The 23,211-nt window shown below is 36.3% G+C and overlaps 2 protein-coding genes and 1 pseudogene across 5 annotated transcripts; 2 read left to right on the top strand and 1 right to left on the bottom strand.

Moving 5' to 3' along the window:
- Positions 1-1,537: 1,537 nt before the first annotated feature.
- On the top strand, positions 1,538-8,506 carry LOC104905924 (pentatricopeptide repeat-containing protein At2g01860). 4 transcript variants are annotated; one of them, XR_007274867.2, is made up of 4 exons: positions 1,538-1,837; positions 2,887-4,567; positions 7,467-8,002; positions 8,137-8,506. XR_007274867.2 is itself a non-coding variant. In XM_048645739.2 (2 exons), the coding sequence occupies exon 1, from the start codon at positions 3,004-3,006 to the stop codon at positions 4,558-4,560; it is 1,557 nt and encodes a 518-aa protein (XP_048501696.1). In that variant the 5' UTR covers positions 1,846-3,003; the 3' UTR covers positions 4,561-4,567; positions 8,137-8,506. The 4 variants fall into 4 exon arrangements, 1 of the variants encoding a protein (XP_048501696.1); XR_007274873.2 differs by lacking the exon at positions 1,538-1,837 and having other exon boundaries at positions 1,846-4,567; positions 7,467-7,601; XR_007274861.2 differs by lacking the exon at positions 1,538-1,837 and having other exon boundaries at positions 1,846-4,567.
- On the bottom strand, positions 5,163-8,703 carry LOC104905927 (uncharacterized). The gene is made up of 5 exons (XM_010694582.3): positions 8,582-8,703; positions 8,183-8,366; positions 7,446-7,652; positions 5,601-5,792; positions 5,163-5,517 (listed from the first exon to the last, which is right to left on the bottom strand). Exons 1-5 carry the CDS (start codon positions 8,662-8,664, stop codon positions 5,377-5,379), a joined length of 807 nt encoding a protein of 268 aa, XP_010692884.1. The 5' UTR covers positions 8,665-8,703; the 3' UTR covers positions 5,163-5,376.
- An 8,916-nt stretch (positions 8,704-17,619) lies between these two features.
- LOC104900757 (uncharacterized) lies at positions 17,620-21,517 on the top strand (annotated as a pseudogene).
- The last annotated feature ends 1,694 nt before the right edge of the window (positions 21,518-23,211 follow it).

The raw sequence follows: 23,211 nt of genomic DNA, 5'->3' as shown, positions 1-23,211 counted from the left end.
GCATTGGTTGGAGCGCGTCAGGCGCACCAATCTGCGCCGGACACGTGGACCTGCGTGTCACACAGAATCGTGCGCCCAATGCACTCTTTGCACGACATGCATTTCACTTTTTTTTATATATATTTTGCTATAAATAAGCCATTGATTTTTCGAATACAAAAAAATACTTTTATACGCTCTATATACTCGAATACTTGTGAACTTTAAAAACTTCCATACTATCATATTTTCATTTTTACAAACACATACATTGATTGATCTTCACAACTTTTTGTTGAAAGGCTTCACGATTGCTTCCCCCGTAGGTTGTTATTCTTTCAGACCCAAGCCACACTGGTATATTCCTGAGGGTTCTTGAATAAATTTCTCTTATTTATTTATTAAAGTTACTAATGTTTTGTTTCATGATGTATATCTCTAGTAAAAATAGTGTGATTTTGTACATTATAATCTTTATCCCTTCTTTTTGTTTCTTATACATTTTTCATGATTATCCTGCTTATGTTTTCATCACCCACATATTATTATTGCTAATTGATACTAATGTATTGTTCTAATATTAATCAGATAATTTGAACAACTTATTAGAAATGTTGTAATTTTTTCCGCTTATAACGTGTCACTGAAAATAGTCTTCTTGATACGTTTTATCAACCTACTAGACTAGTATTTTAAAGGTGTTTGAAAATATTATCTAGTTATTCTTTTACATAAAACTTGAAATGAAAAGACATTAAGTAGAGCCCATTTATGGGAGAATTTGATGCATGATCTTATTTGTACCCTCACCCCAAACTCAATCTATGATTTATTGACCGTTAATGGAGTCATGAGGAAAAATCTACATTGAATAAGTCCCAAAGTTATCCCTACGATTTCCTAATATCTAATTAGGTTTATGAGCTTCATTTAAAGAATTGTCGGCGACTTCAAATCATTTTTCAAGAGTGAGATAAGCAAGAAAAACAAGCCCACTGACTATACGTTTGTGCAAATTTAATCCAAACTAATTTGAGACAAATAAAATAGAAAATGTTCACCATTATGGAATAAAAGAGTAAAAATTAAATTGTTGTAACCTCGAGAAGAGAAAGTATAAAAATTTACTACCCAATACTCATGTTCATGTGGGTAGAGGTAGAAAAGCTTTGTGAGATTCAGTTGCAAAACGGAATTTACCAAAAAAGAAATGAAAAAAAAAGGAGATGTAATCTACTGAGGATAGAGATTAATAATAATATTGGTAAGGAATCAGATTTTGAGTGGAACTCTGGAAGATATTGAAGGCTTTTGCAAGCTACAAGTCTACAACTACATGAGTTAAAATACCCACTTTACCCTCGCCCCTTCAAATTAATATACCCCACAAGTTGTGTTATAAAACCTACTATACGCGTTTCCTTCTTCACAATGCCTAACCTCCCTAAAATGACCATTCTATCATCAAAATCCCGTAACCCACCAAAACAAGAAAATAAATAAAAATTAATTCATGTTTTTAAGAGAAAAAGGAACCGTCAATGAAGTGGGTCATTGCAATTACTCTTTTACCCTCTACGAAGAGATAATGCACATAGAGAAAGGCATCTCTGCTTCATCTGACGCATTCATATTTTGATGCTTAACTCTTATCAGTTATCACCAACCAAAGCAAACAAAATATCTATCTTTTAAGTTTAACAAATTGGGCTACTTTTTCTTAATTATTGGGTCATTTTAATTGGTCTGGCCCAATCATACGGCCCATTCCTAATCAGCTTATTATTAGAAAATCGGGTCCAATCTTTAAATTAAAGCTTAAAGGTGCTGCATACTGCATTGCTTGTGTTCTTCACTGGTAATAGCTTCTCTCTCTTGTAATTTTTTAATCCCAATTCAATATGTTTGTTTCCTAATTAATGCTTAATTTGTTGGTTGTTTCTTGAATTTTTGAAGATTATGATATTCTATGATATCCCAATATAAAATTTCATTTTCTTTTCCTTATAGTATACAATTAATGTGCATTTGTAGTTATAATTTTCACAGTGCTTTTGTTAGCTTGTATTATGAACATGGGTTTTGGAACTTATTTTGGACCGTTTTCTTGTTTATCAGTTTCTTAGTGGATTATTGTTTTCAATTATGTAATTCTGTTGGTTTAGATAATTTCATGGTGAAGGAATACATGGTTTGAGCATTATTTCAATTATGTTTACGTGTGTCAAAGGAGTTGAACAAGTGGTGTAAAGCTTATGGATAGGCTTAATTTTGGTTGAATTAGAGGATGTTTTGAGAATGACATGATAAACATATCATTTGCAGAATAATGAAAGTTTAGACTCTATATAAGACTTAGGTCGCGTTCTGCTCAACTGATAAGAATAATGAAGTGGTGAATTATATAGATAAGACTTAGGTCGTGTTCTGCTCAACTGATTTCGACTTTTTAAGGAAAAAAAATGAGTATAGGATGAATTGGTGAATTATGTAGATAAGACTTGGTTAGTGTTCTCTTCACAACTTTGTTAGTTGATTATATATAGGTTACAATTTGTAAAGTTCTATTGCTAGGGCAGTAGGGCTTGGTTATCTATTACTATTCGCGATGGTTAATTGGTTATGATGGGTTTCATAGAGCTCTACTGCTAACCTATAGTGTGACTGTTGAGGAAATATGGAGGCAAAGAGAGTGGAGAGAGAGTTAGGGTTCTACTTTAAGGGAGCGCATCAAAGCGATCATCTTCGTCTGCCTTTTAATTAACCAAATCCCTTCACTAGTGGAATAGTTTGGAAATAATGAAAGAAAAAAAACTGAAAGCTCACACCCCTTTTCTCTTCTGTTTCCCTCCCGTTTTCTTCCATCCACAAATGCTAACCAAAATTGTTGATGGGCTTTTGTTGCAGGGTTGAACTAAATTATGCCTGTGAAAGGGTGTTGATGCACAAAAGTGTTCTTTGCGATCCATCACGGTATAGAATTCGTAACTAATTTGAAAGATCTATGAGTTCTAGTGTAACGATATGGATTCAATTTTTTTGAGGTCTAGATTACATTACCCCGGACCTGGCAGGCTAATTTTCAGCCAAGGTGTATATCACAAGTTTATTATGGACAAAAAGCAGGTGAACTTGTCCAGAGTCTGTGTGAAAGTGCATTTTGATTCAGCTATTCACCTAAGGAAACCGCCTAAATATCTACGGTATCCACGCCGCACCAAGCTTCCTCCTGATTTTCGGATTGATACATTCATAAAACCAGGGAAGGAGGTCAAGGACCATGAAATTGATGTGCCAGTTGACTGGAGATCTAATGATCCAGTTGAAAAAATTGCTTTCGGTGATGATAAAGATAATGATGACGGAGATAATGAGGATGAGGATGATTATGATGTTTGGGAAGCTGATGAAATTGAGGCGATATCATCTCTTTTTAAAGGAAGGATACCCCAAAAACCTGGGAAGTTGAATAGGGTAAGGCCACTTCCGCTATCTCTTCCACATAAAATTCGACCATTGGGAATTCCAACAACAAAGAAGCATGTTAGAAATTCTTCACCAGCAGTGCTTTCAAGACTTTCACTATCAAAGCAAATATATAAGGACCCAACTTTCTTACTCCATTTGGCAAGAGAAATTAGAAGCCTTCCTGCAGAGAAAAATGTCTCCTTTGTTCTCAATAAATGGGGTAGATTTCTACGCAAGGGATCCTTGTCTTTGACCATCCGGGAGTTGGGTCACATGGGCATTCCTGATAGAGCCTTGCAGACTTTCTGTTGGGCGCAGAAACAAAACCACCTTTTCCCAGATGATCGTATCCTGACAGCTACTGTTGAAATTCTGGCAAGGACTCATGACCTGAAATTACCCTTCGACCTGGAGAGGTTCACTGATTTAGCTAGTCGAGGTGTTTTAGAAGCAATTGCCAAGGGATTTATTAAAGGAGGAAGCTTGAATCTTGCATGGAAGCTTCTATGTGCAGCCAGACGTGGTAAAAGAATGCTGGACTCCAGCATCTATGTCAAGTTAATATTGGAGCTTGGGAAAAACCCTGATAAAGATGACTTAGTTGTAGCCTTACTTGAAGATCTCGGGGAGCGAGACAATCTGAACATAACCCTGCAGGATTGCACTGCCATTATGAAAGTTTGTGTTAGGCTTGGGAAGTTTGATTTCGTGGAGTCCTTGTTTAACTGGTTTCAACAATGTCAGAACCAGCTAAGCATCGTTATGTATACTACTGTGATATATAGCCGTGTTTCCGCTAATAAGTACAGGGAAGCATTGGCTTTGGTTTGGGAGATGGAGCAATTGAATTGTCACTTTGATTTGCCAGCATACAGGGTGGTGATTAAGCTATTTGTTGCTCTCAATGACCTCCCTAGGGCAGTGAGATATTATTCTAAGATCAAGGAGGCAGGTTTCTCTCCAACATATGATATTTACCGGGACATGATCCTAATATACCTGCTTTCTGGGAGGTTTGCTAAGTGCAAAGAAGTCTGCAAGGAAGTGGAGCTGGCAGGATTCAAATTGGATGCTGACTTGAGGTCCCAATTGTTGCAGATTGAGAGAAAATAATTGTCAGGTGTGTAAGACAAATTTGTGCCTTCCTTTTAGTTTTTCTTCTCTAGATACAGAGGTGGATTGTTTTAGGATAAGCCATTGACAACATAACCTACCATCTTAGTCTATTGAGACAGTCCATAAACAAGCAGTTCTTCTCCTACCTTTTCTTCTTGTTGTGTTTATTCACGTCACATAGCATCAACTAGAACTAAATGTTCTGATGCTGCTTCAACATAAATCACAATGGCGATTCTTGTTTGGCTCAAAAGTCGAGACTTTTCTGAAGAACATGTTTATTTGTCTTATTGCTTTCCGTTTGGTCAGAAACAAATACAACCTTTCCTCTCCCAGCGTATATGTGGAGTAAAATTGGATTATGTTGCCGCCTCCTCTCTTTCTCCCCTTCCCCCTCAGTAGTTGATTGAATTAAATACTTGAACTAAAGGTGCTTCCTGACACTCTTATCTACCGAATCCTGAGTAGGCTATCAACTTTTAGCATGCTGCTTTAATGTGTGTTATTTTTCTGTCACACCTGACAGTTTGAACTTTGGACTGACACTTGGACCAGAGATATGCACCCAAAAAACTAGGGAGAGAAGGGACAAGAGCAGATTTCTGTGGAACTGATTTTCTGAATACCCAATGAGAAATTGGCGAGTCTTTTACAATACATTGGGCCCTATTATTCATAATTTCAGATATAAAAACAAAGGTTTAATGGTTTTGCAGGAAAATATGTCCATGCTTTAAGGCATCAAACAAGATACATAATCAATTACATTCACATTTGGGTCTTTGCGGTAGTTTTAGGCAGTGCTACCATGATCTATGTATGCTTCTGCTTTTCGATGCAATAATTGACTATATGCTCTTTCCACATTTCTTCCTCCAGATATGTCTCATAGAAGTTTACATCTCCATTTGCTGACACTGTTATAGCTGTAGTGCTCCTTGTGCCGTAGTACCCCTGTGCATCATATAATACAGTTTATATAAAACACTCTAACTGCTTCTTTATGTAAAAGAGGAGGTTAGTAAAAATTAACTGACCGAGGTGGTCTCTGCTTTTACAAAGATAGAGCTCAGACTGAACTCCCATTCGAGTGGACAAATATGAGGCAGCCTGCTTTCATCAGCTTTTTTGGTATCCCTCATTAGTTTGTAAACCATATCTTTAACTGGGATTTCACCTTCACTGTATCTGTACAGCAATTTCTTGAACTTCAGTGCCAAACGCTCTGCCTGGAAGGTTGTAAGAAGGGAAAGGTTCACAGTTAATTGTAAAGTGAGGTTCAGTGATAAAATTGTGATATTGCTAGAAGTCTGCAGGAAATGTACAAGAACTTGTGCAGCAGACAAATCCGTCCTTTTGTTGAGAAAGGATGAGTGTTTCGAAGATGAATGAGCACTGAAATAATAGAGAATAGTTTCCCAGCCATCCTGATATCTTAGTCCTTTAATCCCAACCTTTTTAAGGAGACACCCTACTGCTTTAGCTAAATATATTGGCAAGTTGGTAAGCTTAATGAATCGGAATCTCATTCAACTTCAGGACTCTTATCTTCCACATAGTCTATTTATATTGCTTATTTGCTTTATTGTGCTCTGGCTTTTCTATGTTTTCGGGTGGGGAGGGGGGGAGGGGGGGAGGGGGAGGGGAATGGAAGGAGGGTTAGTTGAAGGTCATGAACTAAATTTTGTATGTTTGGTTTGCTCCCCCCTCCACGATCTGCTGAAGCTCACCAGACACCCCGTCTCTGATCTGCTTCCCGTCTCCCCTGTCCCTTTTCTGGTATCGGACCTCCTCCCTTCCATGACTTTCTGCCCGGTCGACGGAAAGGTGAGGAAGGGGAGGGGTGGCGCCTGGTTAATGGAGATGGAGTGATGGTGGATGTTGGTGGTGTGGCAAGTTTCCTCTGGTGCTTAGAGTGAGCAGAGGTGAGAGAGAGAGAGACGGGCAGCTGAGGAGTTGTGTTGGGCTATTTTTTATGTGATTGCGAAGGTTTAGGGTAAGGTTGGACTTGTCTGAGAAGGGTGCCCCAATAGTTAGGAAAGGTTTGAGGTTAGGATTATTGTGAGAAGAGATAATTTTCCAAATTAATTATAACAATCTAGGTATGCAGGTGTACTTCTTTGGTAGGCATTGGAGTCCTGGATTTGTTACTAGGTCTGCTTCTTGTGCATTTGCATGTGGTTTGTTACTTTTTACTATCATGAAAGCGTACTTGTGTTGTAGATCTTGCTTCTTTGAAACAGTTATACCTAGTAAGTAATAAAAGTCCAACTTTATCTCTCTAAGGCTTATACGTATGTTCTTTTGCATCCATTTGGTAGATGATAACTTGTGGTAATGGTAATGAATTGTTATGTAGTTTTGCATGAAAGTTTTATGTCACTTTCCATGTAATGCTTATCTAATCCCAAACTTTGTGATTTTCTTCATAAAATTTCATTACTATCCATTGCCACTTTATAGTTGGTGTTGAAAATTTGTGAAAAAAATCACATGTTTGGGGTTGACATTTCGTTGCAATGGTGTTAAGTAGATAATATCGTTACGAATTACACATGGTTTCATCATCAGTTATACCATTTAGTAGTGCCTCCTAAACAGGCCGTTAGAGTATAAGATAAATTTGAGAAAGTACTTTTGCCCACTTGTTTAAAAGATTATTACTCTTGCTATGAACTAGATGATCCTTAATGCTAAAAGTGTCTGTCTATTCTTCTTTAATTTTGTTTCTCCTATCTATATCTATCAATGCAACTTACTAGTGAATAAATGCTCTGTTTTCTTTTTATTTACTGGCCATGTTAGCTGTATGAGCTAGATATGGAAATTGCATTTTTATGTATTCATTAATGGTAACTAGTAGTACGTCTCATGGTTCTGACCTTTGGCCATGGTGAATCCAGCTTTGCATTTGAGAGCACATGGAGACCTGGGGGAACTTCTTGAATCCTGACAGACTCGCCTTTTGGCCTGTTGGTGATGTAAATCATGCTTTTCGATGGAAGATCAGCTACTATGAGGTTGAAGCCGTTGAATTCGTGAGCCTCTTTTGCTAGTATCTCTGCAAATTCTCTAGGATTTTGTTTACTCTGCAACAATGCCCAGAAAAATGAGTTGATATAGCAAATAGCTATGAGGGCTTCCTAATTTATCACTATGATATGCATATAGTTGCATGTCACTATGTCAGAGTGGCATTTCATGTAATTTTGAGGAAAGTGATTGGAATTTTGAGAATTATGGCGAAAACGAGGGGTTTTATTTTGGGGAGTTGACAAAAAAAATATCCCCTATTTTCCCTATTTTACCCACAATGTCACTATGATATACACTAGTTCACATAAGGCATTCATAAATTTGGAGTTTCATATTATTACACTATTTTTGTCTTCGAAGAACTAGAGTGAAGCTCAGAATCATTCAGAAATGTTAATACAAGGTATGGCTCCATGGTGTTCTTTTGGCTTACTGCTAAGTGCTAACCAATCTTTTTTAAGCAGCAAATTTCATGCTTAGTTAGACAAAATGCTGTTGCAAGTTATTAAATCTCATGTGTTTTTCCATTCCTCTCAGGTGACAGGTATATATGGAGTTGAAACTAAGAAGCCGAGTAACTCACCTTGAGAAAACGAACTGGTAGCTCTCCTCGGGATTTAGCTTCAGGAAGGGGGTGAAGCTCCAGAACGTTGGTAACAAAGGCCACCTTTCCCTTTTTTGAACACGCGAGCCAGGTTCCTCCTCCCACCTCATCTCGGCCTCCCAAAATCTCTCCTCCTTCCCACCACCCTAGTGGCTTTGTCGGCCTGTATAGCATTGCCATAAAAACACAAGACATTAACAATCTTTGTATATAGTGCTATTGTTAATACATCCAAAGGTCTTATTAGAACGAACCAAGCTGGAAAAACCACAGCTTATACAACGTACGTATATTAATGTATTATAGTGCGTGTCATTAGATAATCCTATGGAAATGTTAACCACAGTAGTTTGATGTATGCATATGCGGTATGCCTACCTATTGTGATCTTCATCTCTATTGAACAGAAGAACGAAAGGGTGGAGGGAGAGTGCTTGCCAAGCAAATGCAGCTATGCACATCTTTTCTTTCTCAAACTTTTTTTTTCCCAGATGTTTAAATGCAAGAAACTGTTACTTATTAGCCTATTAGTTCATGCCTATATATACCCTTTTTGGTACAGAAAAAGTAACTTTTCAACTTACTTGAAATGTGGGCGTAGCTGGTTTTATTGATGGAAACTTTTTTTTTTTTTTTAAAACTTTTATTCCTTTTCACTACTGATAAGGATTGGAATTAGACATTTTTTCTTCCTGTTTTTTTTTTTATTATTTATAATTTAGTGTTTTGACTTGAAGCAATAAGGTCTTTGTCGAGAAATGTTTATTTTTCCAGCCTCCAGAAGAAAACAACTGGCCCATCCCCTAGATTCAGCTGTACTAAAGTATTCTAGTAGTATTGTTTTCCCTTATCCACTATGGTAGTAAGTAGTATCGTATTTAACATTATTTGTCTTTTCATATAAGTTAAGATAAACTCATTTAAGTTTCGGTAAGGTTTAATAATGCCAGTGAGTTTTAAAATGAGTAAATGATGCTGAAGAAGAAAATAATAACGGTTTTTTTCACCAAATATCCCTGACAAAAAAATTTATTCACCAAATAACTCAATTTTTTTCATAATTTACCAAATATTCACCAGATACCCTAACTTTTTTTAAAAATGACAAAGAATGCCCTTAATGACTAACGACTGTTAACTTCGTTAATCATTAGTGTTAATTAATCCTAAAAAACTTTAATTAACCTTAAAACCTAGCTAAACCTTAACCCCTCTCTCTCCCCTAACCCACCACCCCCAACAACCCCAGCCCATCAGCTGCCTCCCTTTCCCGGCAGCCCCCTCCCCTCGCCTCCTTCGCGCCGCCCCTTCTCCATCCCTCGCGCCTCCCCTTCCCCATCCCTCGCGCCTCCCCTCCCCTTCCCTCACTCTCGCCGGTTAAACTTCTCCCCTCGCGCCTCGGTCAGAATGCCCCCTCCTCCACCAACCCCTCGGTCAGTCGGTCGCTACCCCTTCCCCGCCGCAGAAGCGAAGCTGTGTGTTAGCAGACGCGAAGAGGAGGAGAAGGTGCAGGGAGGAGGTGCGCGAGGGGAGAAGTTTAGCCGGCGAGAGGGAGGGAGTGGGAGGGGAGGTGCGAGGGAAGGAGGGGGAGGGGTGGCGCGAGGGAGTCGAGGGGAGGGGGCTGTCGAGAAAGGGAGGGAGCTGGTGGGGCTGGTGGTGTCGGGGCTGGTGGTGGGGTGGTGGGTTGGGGGCTGGTGGGGCTGGGGTTGTTAGGGGGGGTGGGGGCTGGTGGGTTAGGGGTTGTTAGGGGGGTGGGGGCCTAGTGGGTTAGGGGAGAGAGAGGGTTAGGGTTAGGGTTAAGGTTAGGATTAGTTAGGGTTAATTAGGCTCATTTAGGGCTAATTAGGTTGACTTAGGGCTAATTAAGTTGACTTAGGTCAAACTTGTAAATAAATAATAACGAAGACTAACGTCCGTCAACTTTTGGGGTATCTGGTGAATATTTTTAAATGTTAGGTGTATCTGGTGAATTTTGAAAAAAGTTAGGGTATTTGGTGAATAAATTCTTTTGCCAGGGGTATTTGGTGAAATAACCGAAATAATAATGATATTTGTCCAAATCATAACAAGGTTAACAATTTCACTTACCACTATTCAAATTTTCATTTTAACCATAATTTATACATCTAAATTAAAAGGCGTGCGTAACAACGTCGATGCGCCACATAACACTTGTCTGTTAACCAACAAAGTCAAGTGGTCATTATTTAAAAAATAAATATGTTGAAGCCTGGGCTTGAACCTCTGACCTTACGTAAGGGTTTTCAAAGAATCACCATCTCATCTAACATCTCTTTTTTTTTTTTTTTTGACAAGCTCATCTAACATCTCTTAATGATCCATGTTTCCACAAAAATAAAAATATGTGTTGTAATTAGTTAATGTTATTAAACATATCCCTTGCATCCTTAAAAATAAATAAATTTGCATGTTCATTAAAATTAATTATAAATTTAGAAATTGCATAGTATAGGGTTTGATCCCGAGACCTCAAGTACATATACTACAATCTTAACCACTAGGCTAAGTTGTATTTATTGTTATTATCATAAAGTATTATATTAATAAATGAAATGTATATGTTTGACGAATTAACTTTTATTCATCTTTACTAATTGATAATTAGAGATATTAATGGTTAAATTTTATACTGAAAATCATACTAGTGAAATTGTTCTATTTATTTGACGGAGGAAGTAATCATTATTATTATTATTATTATTATTATTATTATTATTATTATTATTATTATTATTATTATTATTATTATTATTTTTAGTGATACAATTAGGGGTGAGTGGGATCAGACATTTGGTCAATATTCAGATTTAGTGGAGTCGGTTTATTAACTAATGCTCAATGAGACCATTGCTTCTTAATGCAATAAAAATCATTTATTAACACTTGATGTGTTTAAAAGAGAATTTTAGAAGGGAAAAGTAAAATTAGCTTACTCTCCTTCGGTCAGTACTAGCCACGAACAATTTTATGTTGTTGTATCAAGAGTTACAAGCAAAAAGGGTTTGAAAATTTTAATCTGTGATAAAAAGCGTGGGAAATCAAATGTTAACACAAATGTAGTGTATAAGGAAGTATTTCAAAATGTCTAATAAGTATTAATATTTTTTTTTAACTTATGTAATTAGTTTTTTCTTTCAATGTGTTCATATAGTTACTCACAGTTGTTTTATTGTCTATTTTGTTGCATATTATACGATAATTCTGTTTTTTATTTCATTCGTTCTGAAATAAATGAAACGTTTCTCTAAAAAAGTTTCACATAAAGAAGAGAAATGTTTCATTTATTTTACAACGGAGGATGTACGTGACTTTGTTTTATTTATGTCACATTCATACAATTAAACTTTTTTTTTAAAAAATGAACTCAAACAATTAGCATCATTACATTTTTGCATGAGTTTTAAACTAGTTTATATATAAATAATTTGAAGGTATGGTCTTTTCACTAGAATTCTCCAGAACTTATCTAAATTGAATTTACCAGAATTTATCTGAATTTATCATAGTTAATTTTAAAAAGTGTTAAAACGGATTTAGATTTATTTAAACTAAACTGAATTGATTGGAGATTTCTCTCAACTCCATGAATTTGTCGGATCAAATCTTGTCCTGAATAGATTTAAATCCTCCTATTCACCCCATGTATCAAGTTTCCTCCTTACCAAGATTAAACAAGGAAAGTTTACCTTACACTAAAATGGCTATATTTATGCCATGTCCCATTTGTACCTGATAGTTTCAACTGTAACGCAATCAATTTGCTGCTCTTACTTGTAGTTGGAATAAATTTATTACCCAACTTCATTTGCACAACCGTAATTTCTCCCGCCTCCTTTGCTCTATAATGGTGAGATTTGAGAAGACAACCAAAAGATGAGTAAGTGGCATCACTTCCACGTAAATACTGTGTAAAGATGCCATCCAAGTTTGACAACTTTGGTTATACACTTAGCAAGTTAGCATTGTGAAATAAAAAATTGATGAGTTGTATTCCTATTAGTTGAGCTTTTTGTTCCCAAATTCGGGTTGCTGCTGAGTTTGCATGTCTTTGGGCTTGGCTATTAATGAGGTAAGAAAAAATAAGGGGAAAACCACTCTTACATAGTTTGTCTCTATAAAAAAGGGGATACTCAACATTTAAGAATTTACTAAGCTGTCAAAGTTGTTGGGGTTGATAAATGTTAAAATTCTAATCTCACTGTTGGTAACGCGAAATATTATTATTCAACGCCTACGCAAAAAGCTAAAAGTTTCTAATTGTTATAATTGGTTAGAAACACAACTACAAAGATATCAATTGCAAATTTGTAATATAGGAAGGTTATATTGTTTTTCGTTTAACAGTTGATGATGGTATTTGTTATGGTCACAATTTGCAAGATGTGACGTCAGACAAACATCAAGATGACAGATTAACAACGTCTGGACAACAGGTGAATGACGCTTGGACGACAGGTGAATGACGTCTGGACGACGGACGAGTGACGTTTGAACGACGGACGAGTGACGTTTGGATGACAAGTCATTCACATCATGACAACAAGAAAATGACGTCGCAACGAAAGGTAAGTCTCATCAGGATGCCTGAATTCCAGCTGTCGACGTCCAACAACATAACCAACTCAGAAGAAATCCCTAAATACTAGGAGGTAATAACCAACATAAAAAAGAAGTCAAAAGTTGTTCCTATATTTGTGGTATGGTGTCAAATTTAAATTCTTTCGATTTATAGGGGAGTTAGTTGGGCTGGTTCATGACAGCGAAAATTCTAGAACTTGAAAGCAGTTATGAACACACCAAATTTAACGAGGTTCCGCCAAACAAGGGACTACGTTCTCCTATGCTAGTTTTCTTATTAATCAACTCTGAAAAACAAGAATACTCTCACAAGCACACCTCACACTAACTCTAGTGTGCTACTTTGCACTTGAACTCACAAGCACTCGCGGATGAACTCACAAATGCTACAAAATCTCTAACCCCTTTGTTAGAGATTCAATATAATCAGTTTCTCTTAACTTACATTTTCTTACAAAGCAAACAAAGAGTAATGTAAAGCTCTATGAGATGCTTACTCTATTTAAGAAACTGTTTAGTTATTCTCTTTGCGAAGGCTCTCGAAAATACTCAATAAAATTCGGGAGCGCATCATGGGTGAAGGAGAATCATGATTCAGTATTTATAGACTTGAGTCTAACCTGTTAGCGTGCCTTTAGACACATAATCATGTCTCCTCATTTAAGGATCCGATGATGAAACATAACGCGATCTTCGACCTAGTCCGAAAAGTCATCACAAAACTATTTTTTAATGTGTTAAAATCCTATTTTAAAGCCCAATATTATTCCTAATAATAATTGCATTTTTAAGCCCATAAATAAAGTTTTGAGCCTAATACTTTGAAAAAGCCCAATAATTAATTATTCATGATGATCAACTGTTTTATTTTAATAAATAAATATTTTCAAAGTTATTTTATAATAAAATCGGATTTCCAAAGTTAAAAGATAAAAAAAAATCATAAAAGGCGTTTTTAAAGCTATGAAAACGTATTAAAAAGTAAGGTGGTGCGCCAGGCGCACCGTAGTGCACCAGAGGCACCATCGTGCGCCTGGTGCACCCTTGTCCAACTGTGTCAGGCACACCAATGTGCGCTTGACACATGGCATTATGTGTCACACAAAGGCGTGCGCCTAGCGCACTCCCTAGCATGATGCCCAGTGTTCTTTTCTATATTTTTTTAAAGCGCATACCACGTGTACGCAACTGATTCGGTATGTTGCGTCAGGCGAACCAATGTGCGTCTGTCACGTGTGATTGTGGGATGCACAGGGTGTTGCACCTGGCGCACTTTGCGCGTGACATGCAAATTTTGTTTTCTTATAAATAGGTCTTGATTTCACATGGTTTTTCATACGGTTTTTTCATTTGACATTAATACTTCTACACTTCGACACTTTACAAACTTTTAAGAATTCTCTCTATACCTTTCATACTTTTCAACACAAGAACACATACAATTACACTTTCAGACATACACGCAATTCATATCTTTAGGCTTCACGATTGCTCGTCCCAAAGGTTGTCAATCTCTCAGACTCAAGCCATGATATAATCTTGAGGGTACTTGAATGAATCCTTTATTTTTTTTTTTAATTAAAGTTACTAATTATTTCTTTCATTATGTAGGTCTTTAATATAAAAAATTTCCTATGTACATTCTAACCCTTTTCTTTCCTTTTTATTCATTGTACATATATATGCATGCTACATGATTGTTCTATTTTAATGCTTTCATCGCTTCACATGATTATTTTTTTCTAATAAAAAATTAAACAACTGCTCTAATATTAATCAGATAATTTGAATAACATACTAGGTTTCCTGTAATTTGATTGCTTAATAACATATCACTAAAATTAGTCTTTAATGTGTTTCTTGAACGAACCAAGACTAAATTATTTTTAGGGTGCATGAAAATATTTTATGGTTATTCTATTGCATAAATATTGACATGAGTGGGTAAAACTCAAAAAATTTGGCGACTTCACCAGGGAGGATTTTAAAAAAACAAAGTAAAATTGGATTTTAATAATCCAACCTTTAACCGGTCTTCTTAAAACAATCCCACTATTCACTTTTTTTTAACAACTCAAACTTTAGGACCCAGCCACTTTTAGTGAACCTGGTTACTGGTGATCGGAGAAAAAATTCAAAAAAGTCAATGTATTTAATTGACTTTTATTTTTTTTGGGGAGCAGTAATTTCCCTCCTAAAACTTGCCATTAATGCTTCCAACTACCCTCCCTATTACTCCTTCGTCTTCCATGGCACACTGCTCTCTTTCTTTCTCTCTAAAATTTCTCTTAGTCTCTGGCAAGTGAAGTAAATTCAACAACCAACAAAGTACAAATTACATGTAAGAACATAATCTCCAATTATTGCAATACTGAAAGCGCATATTTTTGGAACTAAAAATCCGATCTTTATTTTGCAAGTTTAGGAAATTTGCAATTTTAGGAAATTATTGACTAGACTTGAAAATGTGAAACCCTAAACATGATTTCAACCTAAAAATTGGAAGCTGGTGTAATTTCAACCTAAAAATTTGAACCTTGATGATGTTTAGCTTGAAAATTTGAACCCTCGATGATGTTAAGCTTGGAAATTTGAACCTAAAAGTGACGAATTTGAACTTGTAAAAAATGTAGGGCATAATTTTGTTGGAATGTGAATTTGAACTTATTTCTGCTCCTTGATTATGCAATGACATGTAACTATTTGTGGTAGGTGAACTTTTCAATTCATTGTTTTGAGGTTAAAAAATGGATGATGGTACTTTGAGATTCTGGCATGGTGGGCATTTTGTCAAAGATAGAAATGGGTATTTAGTGTATATGAGAGGAATGGGTAGGATTTTCCCCATTGATCCAGATGAAATATGTATTTGGGATCTAATTGAGCTATGTAGAAAGTGTGGTAATTACACTGACCAAGTTAGATTATTCTACCTAGTTCCTGGCATGACATTAGCAACTGGATTGAGGATGGTTTATGAAGATGATGAGGTTTTGGAGATGACTGAACTTCTTGTGCAGAAAAAGTTTATAGAGTTGCATGTCTTGCATGGTGAGAGTGATGACCCACTTAGTACGAACATCCCTATGGACACTGATGACACACCAAGCCCACCCTTTCCACATCAGCCTAAAGCTAAGAAATTAACCCCTAGGAGGGACCCACAAAAGCCAAATCTTGCCAAAGATATTGGGCCCATAGAAGATGCTGCCACATCATCCACACCTATTCAACCCACTAGTGCTAGTCAAACAGATTTCTTCTCAACACCTCTCCCTGTTACCCAAACATCTATAACCAGTAACCCAAAACAAATCCCCACCCTTACAGTTTCAGCTTACACAAGCAACCCAGAAAAAACACCCAACCTGCCCGATACTCTCACTGACCACTATAAAAAAAACCCCACCCCCCATAAAAAAAGCCAAGGCAAAGCTTCCCAGCTACAACAAGCTGAACTTGAAACTGAACCTGATTATGACTTCGTTGACAATAAACCAGAAGAGCCCCTCACATTAAGAGAACTTATAGGTGAGTATTCTAGTGAGGATGAGCTTGATCCAGAGTATGTGGATGATGGTGTAAGTGATCATGAGTTTGATTCAGAAGATCTTGATTTAGATCCAGAAGATGATGTGGTAGTGAGTGAGGAAGATGATGACATTCCTGAGGACTATGCAGATGAGTTTTCGGGTGATGAATCTGAAACTAGTGATGATGAGTACAAGACTGCAACGGATAGAGTAAAAAAGTGCAATAGTAAGCTGCTTAGCATAGCTCAACAGCTTCAAAAAGAGGCTACAAAGGGTAAACTTGGTGCACAACAGAGACCAAATAGGGAAGTAGCTGACCAAGTGCATCATGATGGTGGATTTGTTAGTGAATATGAAGAGAGTGATGATGAAATACACACTCCACCTGACAGTGGAGAAGAAGAAGATGTGATTGGTCCAAGGAGGACTGCTAGAACTCTTTTAGTGAGTAGTGAAACCGATTTCTCAAACTTCAATTGGAAGGTAGGGTAGAGGTTTGCCAATAGGGTAGAGTTTAAGAAAGCTGTTGCTTATAAGTATAGGATATTTCAAGGGAGGAATGTGAGTGTCACCATCAGCAATAGAAAGAGGGGCCAAAGGATAGGAGTCAAGTGTGTTAAAAGCTGCCCATTTTACTTGTATTCATCTTGGGATTCAAGGAGAACCACTTTTGTGGTAAAGACAGTGAAAGGTGCCCATAATTGCCATAGGATTATGAAGAAAAACAAGCAATTGAAGAGTACTTGGTTAGCTGAGCAATTCTTGGAGGTTTTTAAGGCTAGACCACACTGGCCTGCAAAAGAGGTTGTGGAGACTGTAAGGAGAGCTTACAAGCAGATGATCACAAGAGATTTGGCCTATAAAGTGAAGTTCCATGCACACAGGATGTTGCATGGTTCAATGCAAGACCACTACAAGAAGCTCCTGCCCTACATGAAAGCTGTTGAAGCAGCAAGCCCTAGGACTAAGTTGGAGTTAGTCACTGATAACTCAAAGTCTCCTCCAGTCTTCCAAAGGTTATTCACCTGCTATGAGGGTCTCCATAGGGGTTGGTTAGAAGGTTGTAGGAGAGTAATATGTGTAGATGCATGTTTCTTGAAAACATTCTTGGGAGGTCAATTACTATCTGATGTGGGGAGAGATAGTAATGACCAAATGTATCCCATTGTCTGGGCAGTAGCTGAAGGGGAGAATAACAACAGCTGGGAATGGTTTTTCACCAACCTTCAACAATGTCTTCAGCTTGGAAGTGGAACTGGTTTGACAATAATCTCAGATGAGCATCAGGTATGTGCTAGTTTAATGCTTATTTTTTTGTTGCTGCTGATATTGTGTAGTGCTGCTAGTAATTCACTAAGTTGCTATATTAGTGTTGGTTAATTAAAGAAGTGCTGCTACTAATTCAGTACATGTTGTTGATTAATCATTGTTAGTGCTACTTAGTTAGTGCTGGTTAGTGCTGCTATTGATGTTATATGTTGTTGTAATTAGTGCTAGTATAGTGTAGTACCATGTTTAGTCATCTGTTTTAGTGTATAATTAGTGTTGTTTCTTTTTTTGGAAGGCCATCTCAAGCCCGGATTTGGGGGTAGGCAACAAGTGCCGTGGCCTAGGGCCCATCAGCCAAAGGGGCCCAAGCCAAAAAAAATTAAACAATAGATTTTTTTTTGAGAGGAGTCATGGCCCATGAGTATTAGATAGAAATAAAGTGCCGTGACAAATTCATAGAAGAAGGAAACTAGGAAAAGGAAAGTAGGAGAGAGAAAGTTAAAGAGAGAAATAATTAGCCTATTTCCTCCTATTTCCAATTTTTCATGGCTTTTCATCTCTGCTTTTCTCCAAATCTCATTCAATTCTTCCCACATTCCAATTGATTTCACCATTATTTCTCATGGAAACTATCAAATGCTTCCCAAAAATTGAAGAGTCAAAAGCTTTGTTTGCCTTCTTTCCCAAATTAATGTTAACGGGAAAAAAAAAATTCTTCAATTTAAATAGGGCCTCAACTTCAAATCTTAGCATCAATCTATTGAAGCAATTTTCATTTAACAAAAAAAAAAAAAATCACTTAGATCAACCCATCTATTTCTACGGCTGGGAAGGTGAAGGATTTTGTGATTCCTTTTTTTTTTTGGGTGATTCTCATTGAAGGTAATTTTAATTTATGAATTAAATCTGTAGTTTAATTTATGAATCTTTTATGCTTTTTTATACTTATTATTAAAATCTTTTTTATTATGGTTACAGAATGTTCAATTCTCAATTGGATGAAAAAAAAATCTGCAAATCTGAAAACACATACATACTGAACGACTGAACGTTGATTCTTCTTTCAGGTGTAATTGTTCTTTTCTTATTTTTGTTGATTTTTTTGTTTATCTTTTTTATACTATGTTGCCCAAAAAATATTTATCTGGGTCTGAAAAAAGAAAAAGAAAAAAACGTGATGAAGAAATCAAAAAATCACAGCAAGGTGCTCTTGATAAATTTGTTGTTAAAGTAGTAAATTCTCATGAAAATTCAAATCAGAATGAAAATGAGCATAATAATGTTATTAATGATGAATATATGCATAATAATATAAGTGATAATGAAAATATGCAAACTAATGTAAGAGGGAATGAAAATGGGATTAATGATGGTGAGGATGGAAATATGTATAATGATGCCAGGGAAGATGAAAATTTGTTTGATGATGTCGATGAGAATCATGATTTACATAATGGTACTAGTGAGAATGGTGATATTAATGACGTAAATGAGCCAAATGATGTGCAAAATGCTCCTAACTATGAAAATTTTGGCATTGATATTTATGATCCTAAAAATTGGGAGAACCTTAATAATAATGCAAGAGACATAATCATTGAAAAAGGACCTATAAGAGAAATGAATCTTGATTTTCCCATGGATGATAATAATAGGCATTTTTCCTATTCTTATTATTCTAGAAAATTAAGTAATGGTGAGACTAGTGATAGAAAATGGTTAGTGTACTCAAAACATGTTGATAAAGTGTTCTGTTTTTGCTGTAAATTGTTTAAATCTGTCGGTTGTCGAACTTTGCTAGCAAATGATGGTTTATGTGATTGGAGGCATATTAGCGAGAGACTCAAAAAACATGAAAATAGTGTTGAGTATATGACTGAACACTTGGAATGAATTGAGAGAACGATTGGATAAAAATCAAACTATTGACAAAAACTTGCAAGAACAAATTCTGAAAGAAAAAGAACGATGGAGACAAGTTTTATTCAGAATATTTTCTGCTGTTAAATGTCTTGCTAAACATAACTTGGCTTTTCGAGGATCTAATGACAAACTTTATCAAGATAGCAATGGTAATTTCCTAGGTTTGATTGAAATGATAGCTGAGTTTGATGTTATAATGCAAGATCATGTTAGGCGCATTCAAAATCGTGAAATTCATTATCATTATCTTGGGCATCAAATTCAAAATGAGTTGATTAAGCTTTTGGCCGATAATGTTAGAAATTCTATCATTAAGATCATAAAAGAGTCTAAATACTTTTCTATTATTCTTGATTGTACCCCTGATATTAGCCATCAAGAACAAATGACTCTAATAATACGATGTGTAAATATGTCAAATGGTAAGATAAAAATCGAGGAGTACTTTTTAGAGTTTTTGACTGTTGATGACACATCTGGACTAGGACTTTTTAATGTATTACAAGTTGTTTTAAAGTCTCTTGATCTAAATGTTGATGATGTGAGGGGTCAAAGTTACGATAATGGTTCCAATATGAAGGGAAAACATCAAGGAGTTCAAAAACGACTTCTAGAAATAAATCCGAGAGCATTGTATATGCCTTGTGCTTGCCATAGTTTGAATCTTACTGTTAGTGATATGGCACATTCTTGTGTTAAAGCTATCTCATTTTTTGGTATTATGCAACGCATATATTCATTGTTTTCGAGTTCTACAAAAAGATGGAAAATTTTGCTTGATAGTGTCCCCGAATTAACGGTGAAGTCTTTGTGTAATACTCGTTGGGAGAGTAGGATTAAAAGTGTTAGTGCTATTAGATTTCAAACTCCCAAAATAAAAGATGCGTTATTGAAGTTATATGAATCATGTGAGGATGCGAAGTCAAAGAGTGAAGCTAAGAGTTTGGCTAATGCACTTAAGAAATTTGAGTTTCTTCATGGTATGGTGATTTGGTATGATATTTTATTTGCTGTGAATATGGTGAGTAAGAAATTGCAATCCGAGTCTATTTGCATTGACACTAGCGTAAAGCAAGTAGAAGGTGTATTGTCATATTTTGAGAAGTATAGAGATGAAGGCTTTGATGCTAGTATGGATATTGCCAAAAGTATTGCACTTGAAATGGGTGTTGAGCCAAGCCATCCTTCAAAGCGTCGTGTTACTAGAAAAAAACAATTTGATGAGAATGACGTTGAGGATGAAGAAAATCAATCTGCCAATGAGTCATTTAGAGTTCATTACTTTTTGGTTGTTGTAGACATGGCAATTACTTCTTTAAAAAGTAGATTTGAGCAACTAAAGACATTTGAAAATATTTTTCGGTTTCTGTTTGATTCAAGTCGATTAAAGGCATTAAATGATAAGGAGTTGCAAGAATCTTGTGCTAATTTTCACTCTACATTTTCTTATGGTGATTCATCTGATGTTGATTTAAATGATTTTTACTCTGAATTAAAAGTGTTGAAAATGTCTTTACCAAATGAATCAATGTCAGCTATTGAAATTCTTAAATTTATAAAATCTGCAGATTGTTATCCGAATGCTTCAATTGCTTATAGAATTTTTTTAACCGTGCCTGTAACTGTGGCATCAGCTGAAAGAAGTTTTTCAAAGCTAAAGTTAATAAAAACCTACTTGAAATCATCAATGTCACAAGAAAGGTTGAATGGATTGGCAATTTTATCAATCGAGAAGGATTTACTAGAAAACATTGATGTTGATGTTATCATTAATGATTTTGCATCTCGGAATGCTCGTCGACGTCGATTTTTATGATTTTTTTTGGTTTTCTTTGTAGGTGATAACTGATGATCTTACAAAGAAAGAAGATTTTTCGATGATTGACAACGTGGAGCATTGGAGTTTAAAAGAAAAATATTCCTTTGTATTTGAGTTTTGTTTGAAGAGATGTTATTGACTTGACGCAATAAAATATACTACTTTAAATTATATTTCTAGCGTTTCTATCGAAATCACATTTTAAAATTATTTTAGATGGGGGCCCATTTTTTTAATTTTGCCTAGGGCCCATAAAATGTCAGAAACGGCGCTGAGCCATCTTGAATGGAGTTGTAAGTGTACTGCCAGATGCAGAGCATAGACATTGTGCAAGGCACATATTTGTTCTGTGGCACAAGTCCTTTAGAGGGGATGAGATGAAACTGTTGTTTTGGAAAATAGCTAAGGCTTATAATGTTGCTGACTACAATGATGCACTTGAGGAACTGGCTGAGTTAAGCCTAGATGCAGCTACTGCATTCAAGGCATACAACCCTAAATGCTTCTGTAGGGCTTTCTTAGATACTAGTGTGAAGACAGATGCCAAAACTAGTAACATGGCTGAGACTTTTAACGGTTACATCATAAATGCCAGGACAAAGCATCTCATATATATTTTAGAGGATATAAGAGTTGCTTTAATGCAAAGATTAGTCCTGAAAAGATAAGAAATGACCAAGTGTTTGTCACTGCTTTACCCTAGGATCCAAGCCATGTTAGATTTGGAGAAAATTAAGGCTGTTGATTGTGATGTGTTGCCATCAACAGATACTTTGTTCAATGTGCAGTATTACCTTGATAAGTTGAATGTGGATTTGGAATCCAAGACTTGTACATGCAGAAAATGGGATATGTTAGGCATCCCTTGCAGGCATGCCATAGCTTGCATCTACTTTGTTCACAAAGAAGCTGAGGACTTTGTGCATGACTATTACAAGAGGGAGGTCTATTTAAGGGCATATGCTGGTTCATACCTCCTGTGGAAGGTGAGAAGCACTGGCCTAGGATAGAAAGCAATATCAACCCACCTCCAATTAAAATTGGACCTGACAGGCATAGGTTAAACAGGAGAAAGGACCCATTTGAAGACCCTAAAAAGCATGGTAAGCTTACTAGGCATGGTATGGAGATGACATGCAGTCTTTGCCATACCAAGGGCCATAACAAACGAAGGTGCCCCAATAGAGACACTGCTTCAGTTATTGTGCCTCCACCAAAAAAGGCTAAGGGGAGACCAAATAGTGATGGACTAAGCAGTGCTTCAACATCAGATGCAATTGCACATTTGGATTCTACAGCACAACCATCAAGATTAGGAAGAGGTGGGAGAATGTTAGAGGTGGCAGAGGTTCTAGAGAGGGTGGGAGAGGAAGAGGGGAAAGTGGAGGACATCCTGAAGATAATGGAGGAAGGAGAGGCAGAGGAGGAAGGAGGGGAGGTAATAGAGGCAGGGGAGGTGTCCCTTATGCTAGGACTGCATCAATCAATAATGTGAGTCCTACTTTTTTTCACTTTCTTTTATTGTCAATTTGTGTATTATGTATTTCATTGTTTAGTGTACTTAAACTAACTATTGTATTATGTGTTTTTTGAAGCTATCTCAAGCTTCCACAGTTGACCAAGCAACACAGTAGCATAAATGGACCTCAAGGAATCATCTCAAGCTCCCACAGTTGACCAAGCAACACAGTAGCATAAATGGACCTCAAGGAAGCATGAAAAATGTTCAAATCATTTTGTAATGTTACTGATTTTGTAATGTTACTGATTTGGTAATGAAAACTTAGATTCCTTGTTCAGATCATTTTTTGCCAAGTTCAATTACTGTTGCTCTTTTTGTAATGACAAGTAAAATGTTGCTGTTT

This window comes from Beta vulgaris, chromosome 1 (genome assembly GCF_026745355.1).
Source record: "Beta vulgaris subsp. vulgaris cultivar EL10 chromosome 1, EL10.2, whole genome shotgun sequence".
NCBI lineage: Eukaryota > Viridiplantae > Streptophyta > Magnoliopsida > Caryophyllales > Amaranthaceae > Beta > Beta vulgaris.
The sequence above is the reverse complement of the archived record's forward strand: the minus strand, read 5'-3'. Positions and strand labels throughout refer to the sequence as shown.

What these genes read in the sequence shown, in the direction of transcription:
- LOC104905924 (XM_048645739.2), top strand. Translation starts at nt 3,004, where the DNA reads ATGGATTCAATTTTTTTGAGGTCTAGATTACATTACCCCGGACCTGGC.
- LOC104905927 (XM_010694582.3), bottom strand. Translation starts at nt 8,664, where the DNA reads ATGTGCATAGCTGCATTTGCTTGGCAAGCACTCTCCCTCCACCCTTTC. An exon ending in AGAGATGAAGATCACAATAG is followed by an intron (nt 8,367 to 8,581) that starts GTAGGCATACCG and finishes AATGCTATACAG; the next exon opens with GCCGACAAAGCCACTAGGGT. An exon ending in TACCAGTTCGTTTTCTCAAG is followed by an intron (nt 7,653 to 8,182) that starts GTGAGTTACTCG and finishes GCATTGTTGCAG; the next exon opens with AGTAAACAAAATCCTAGAGA.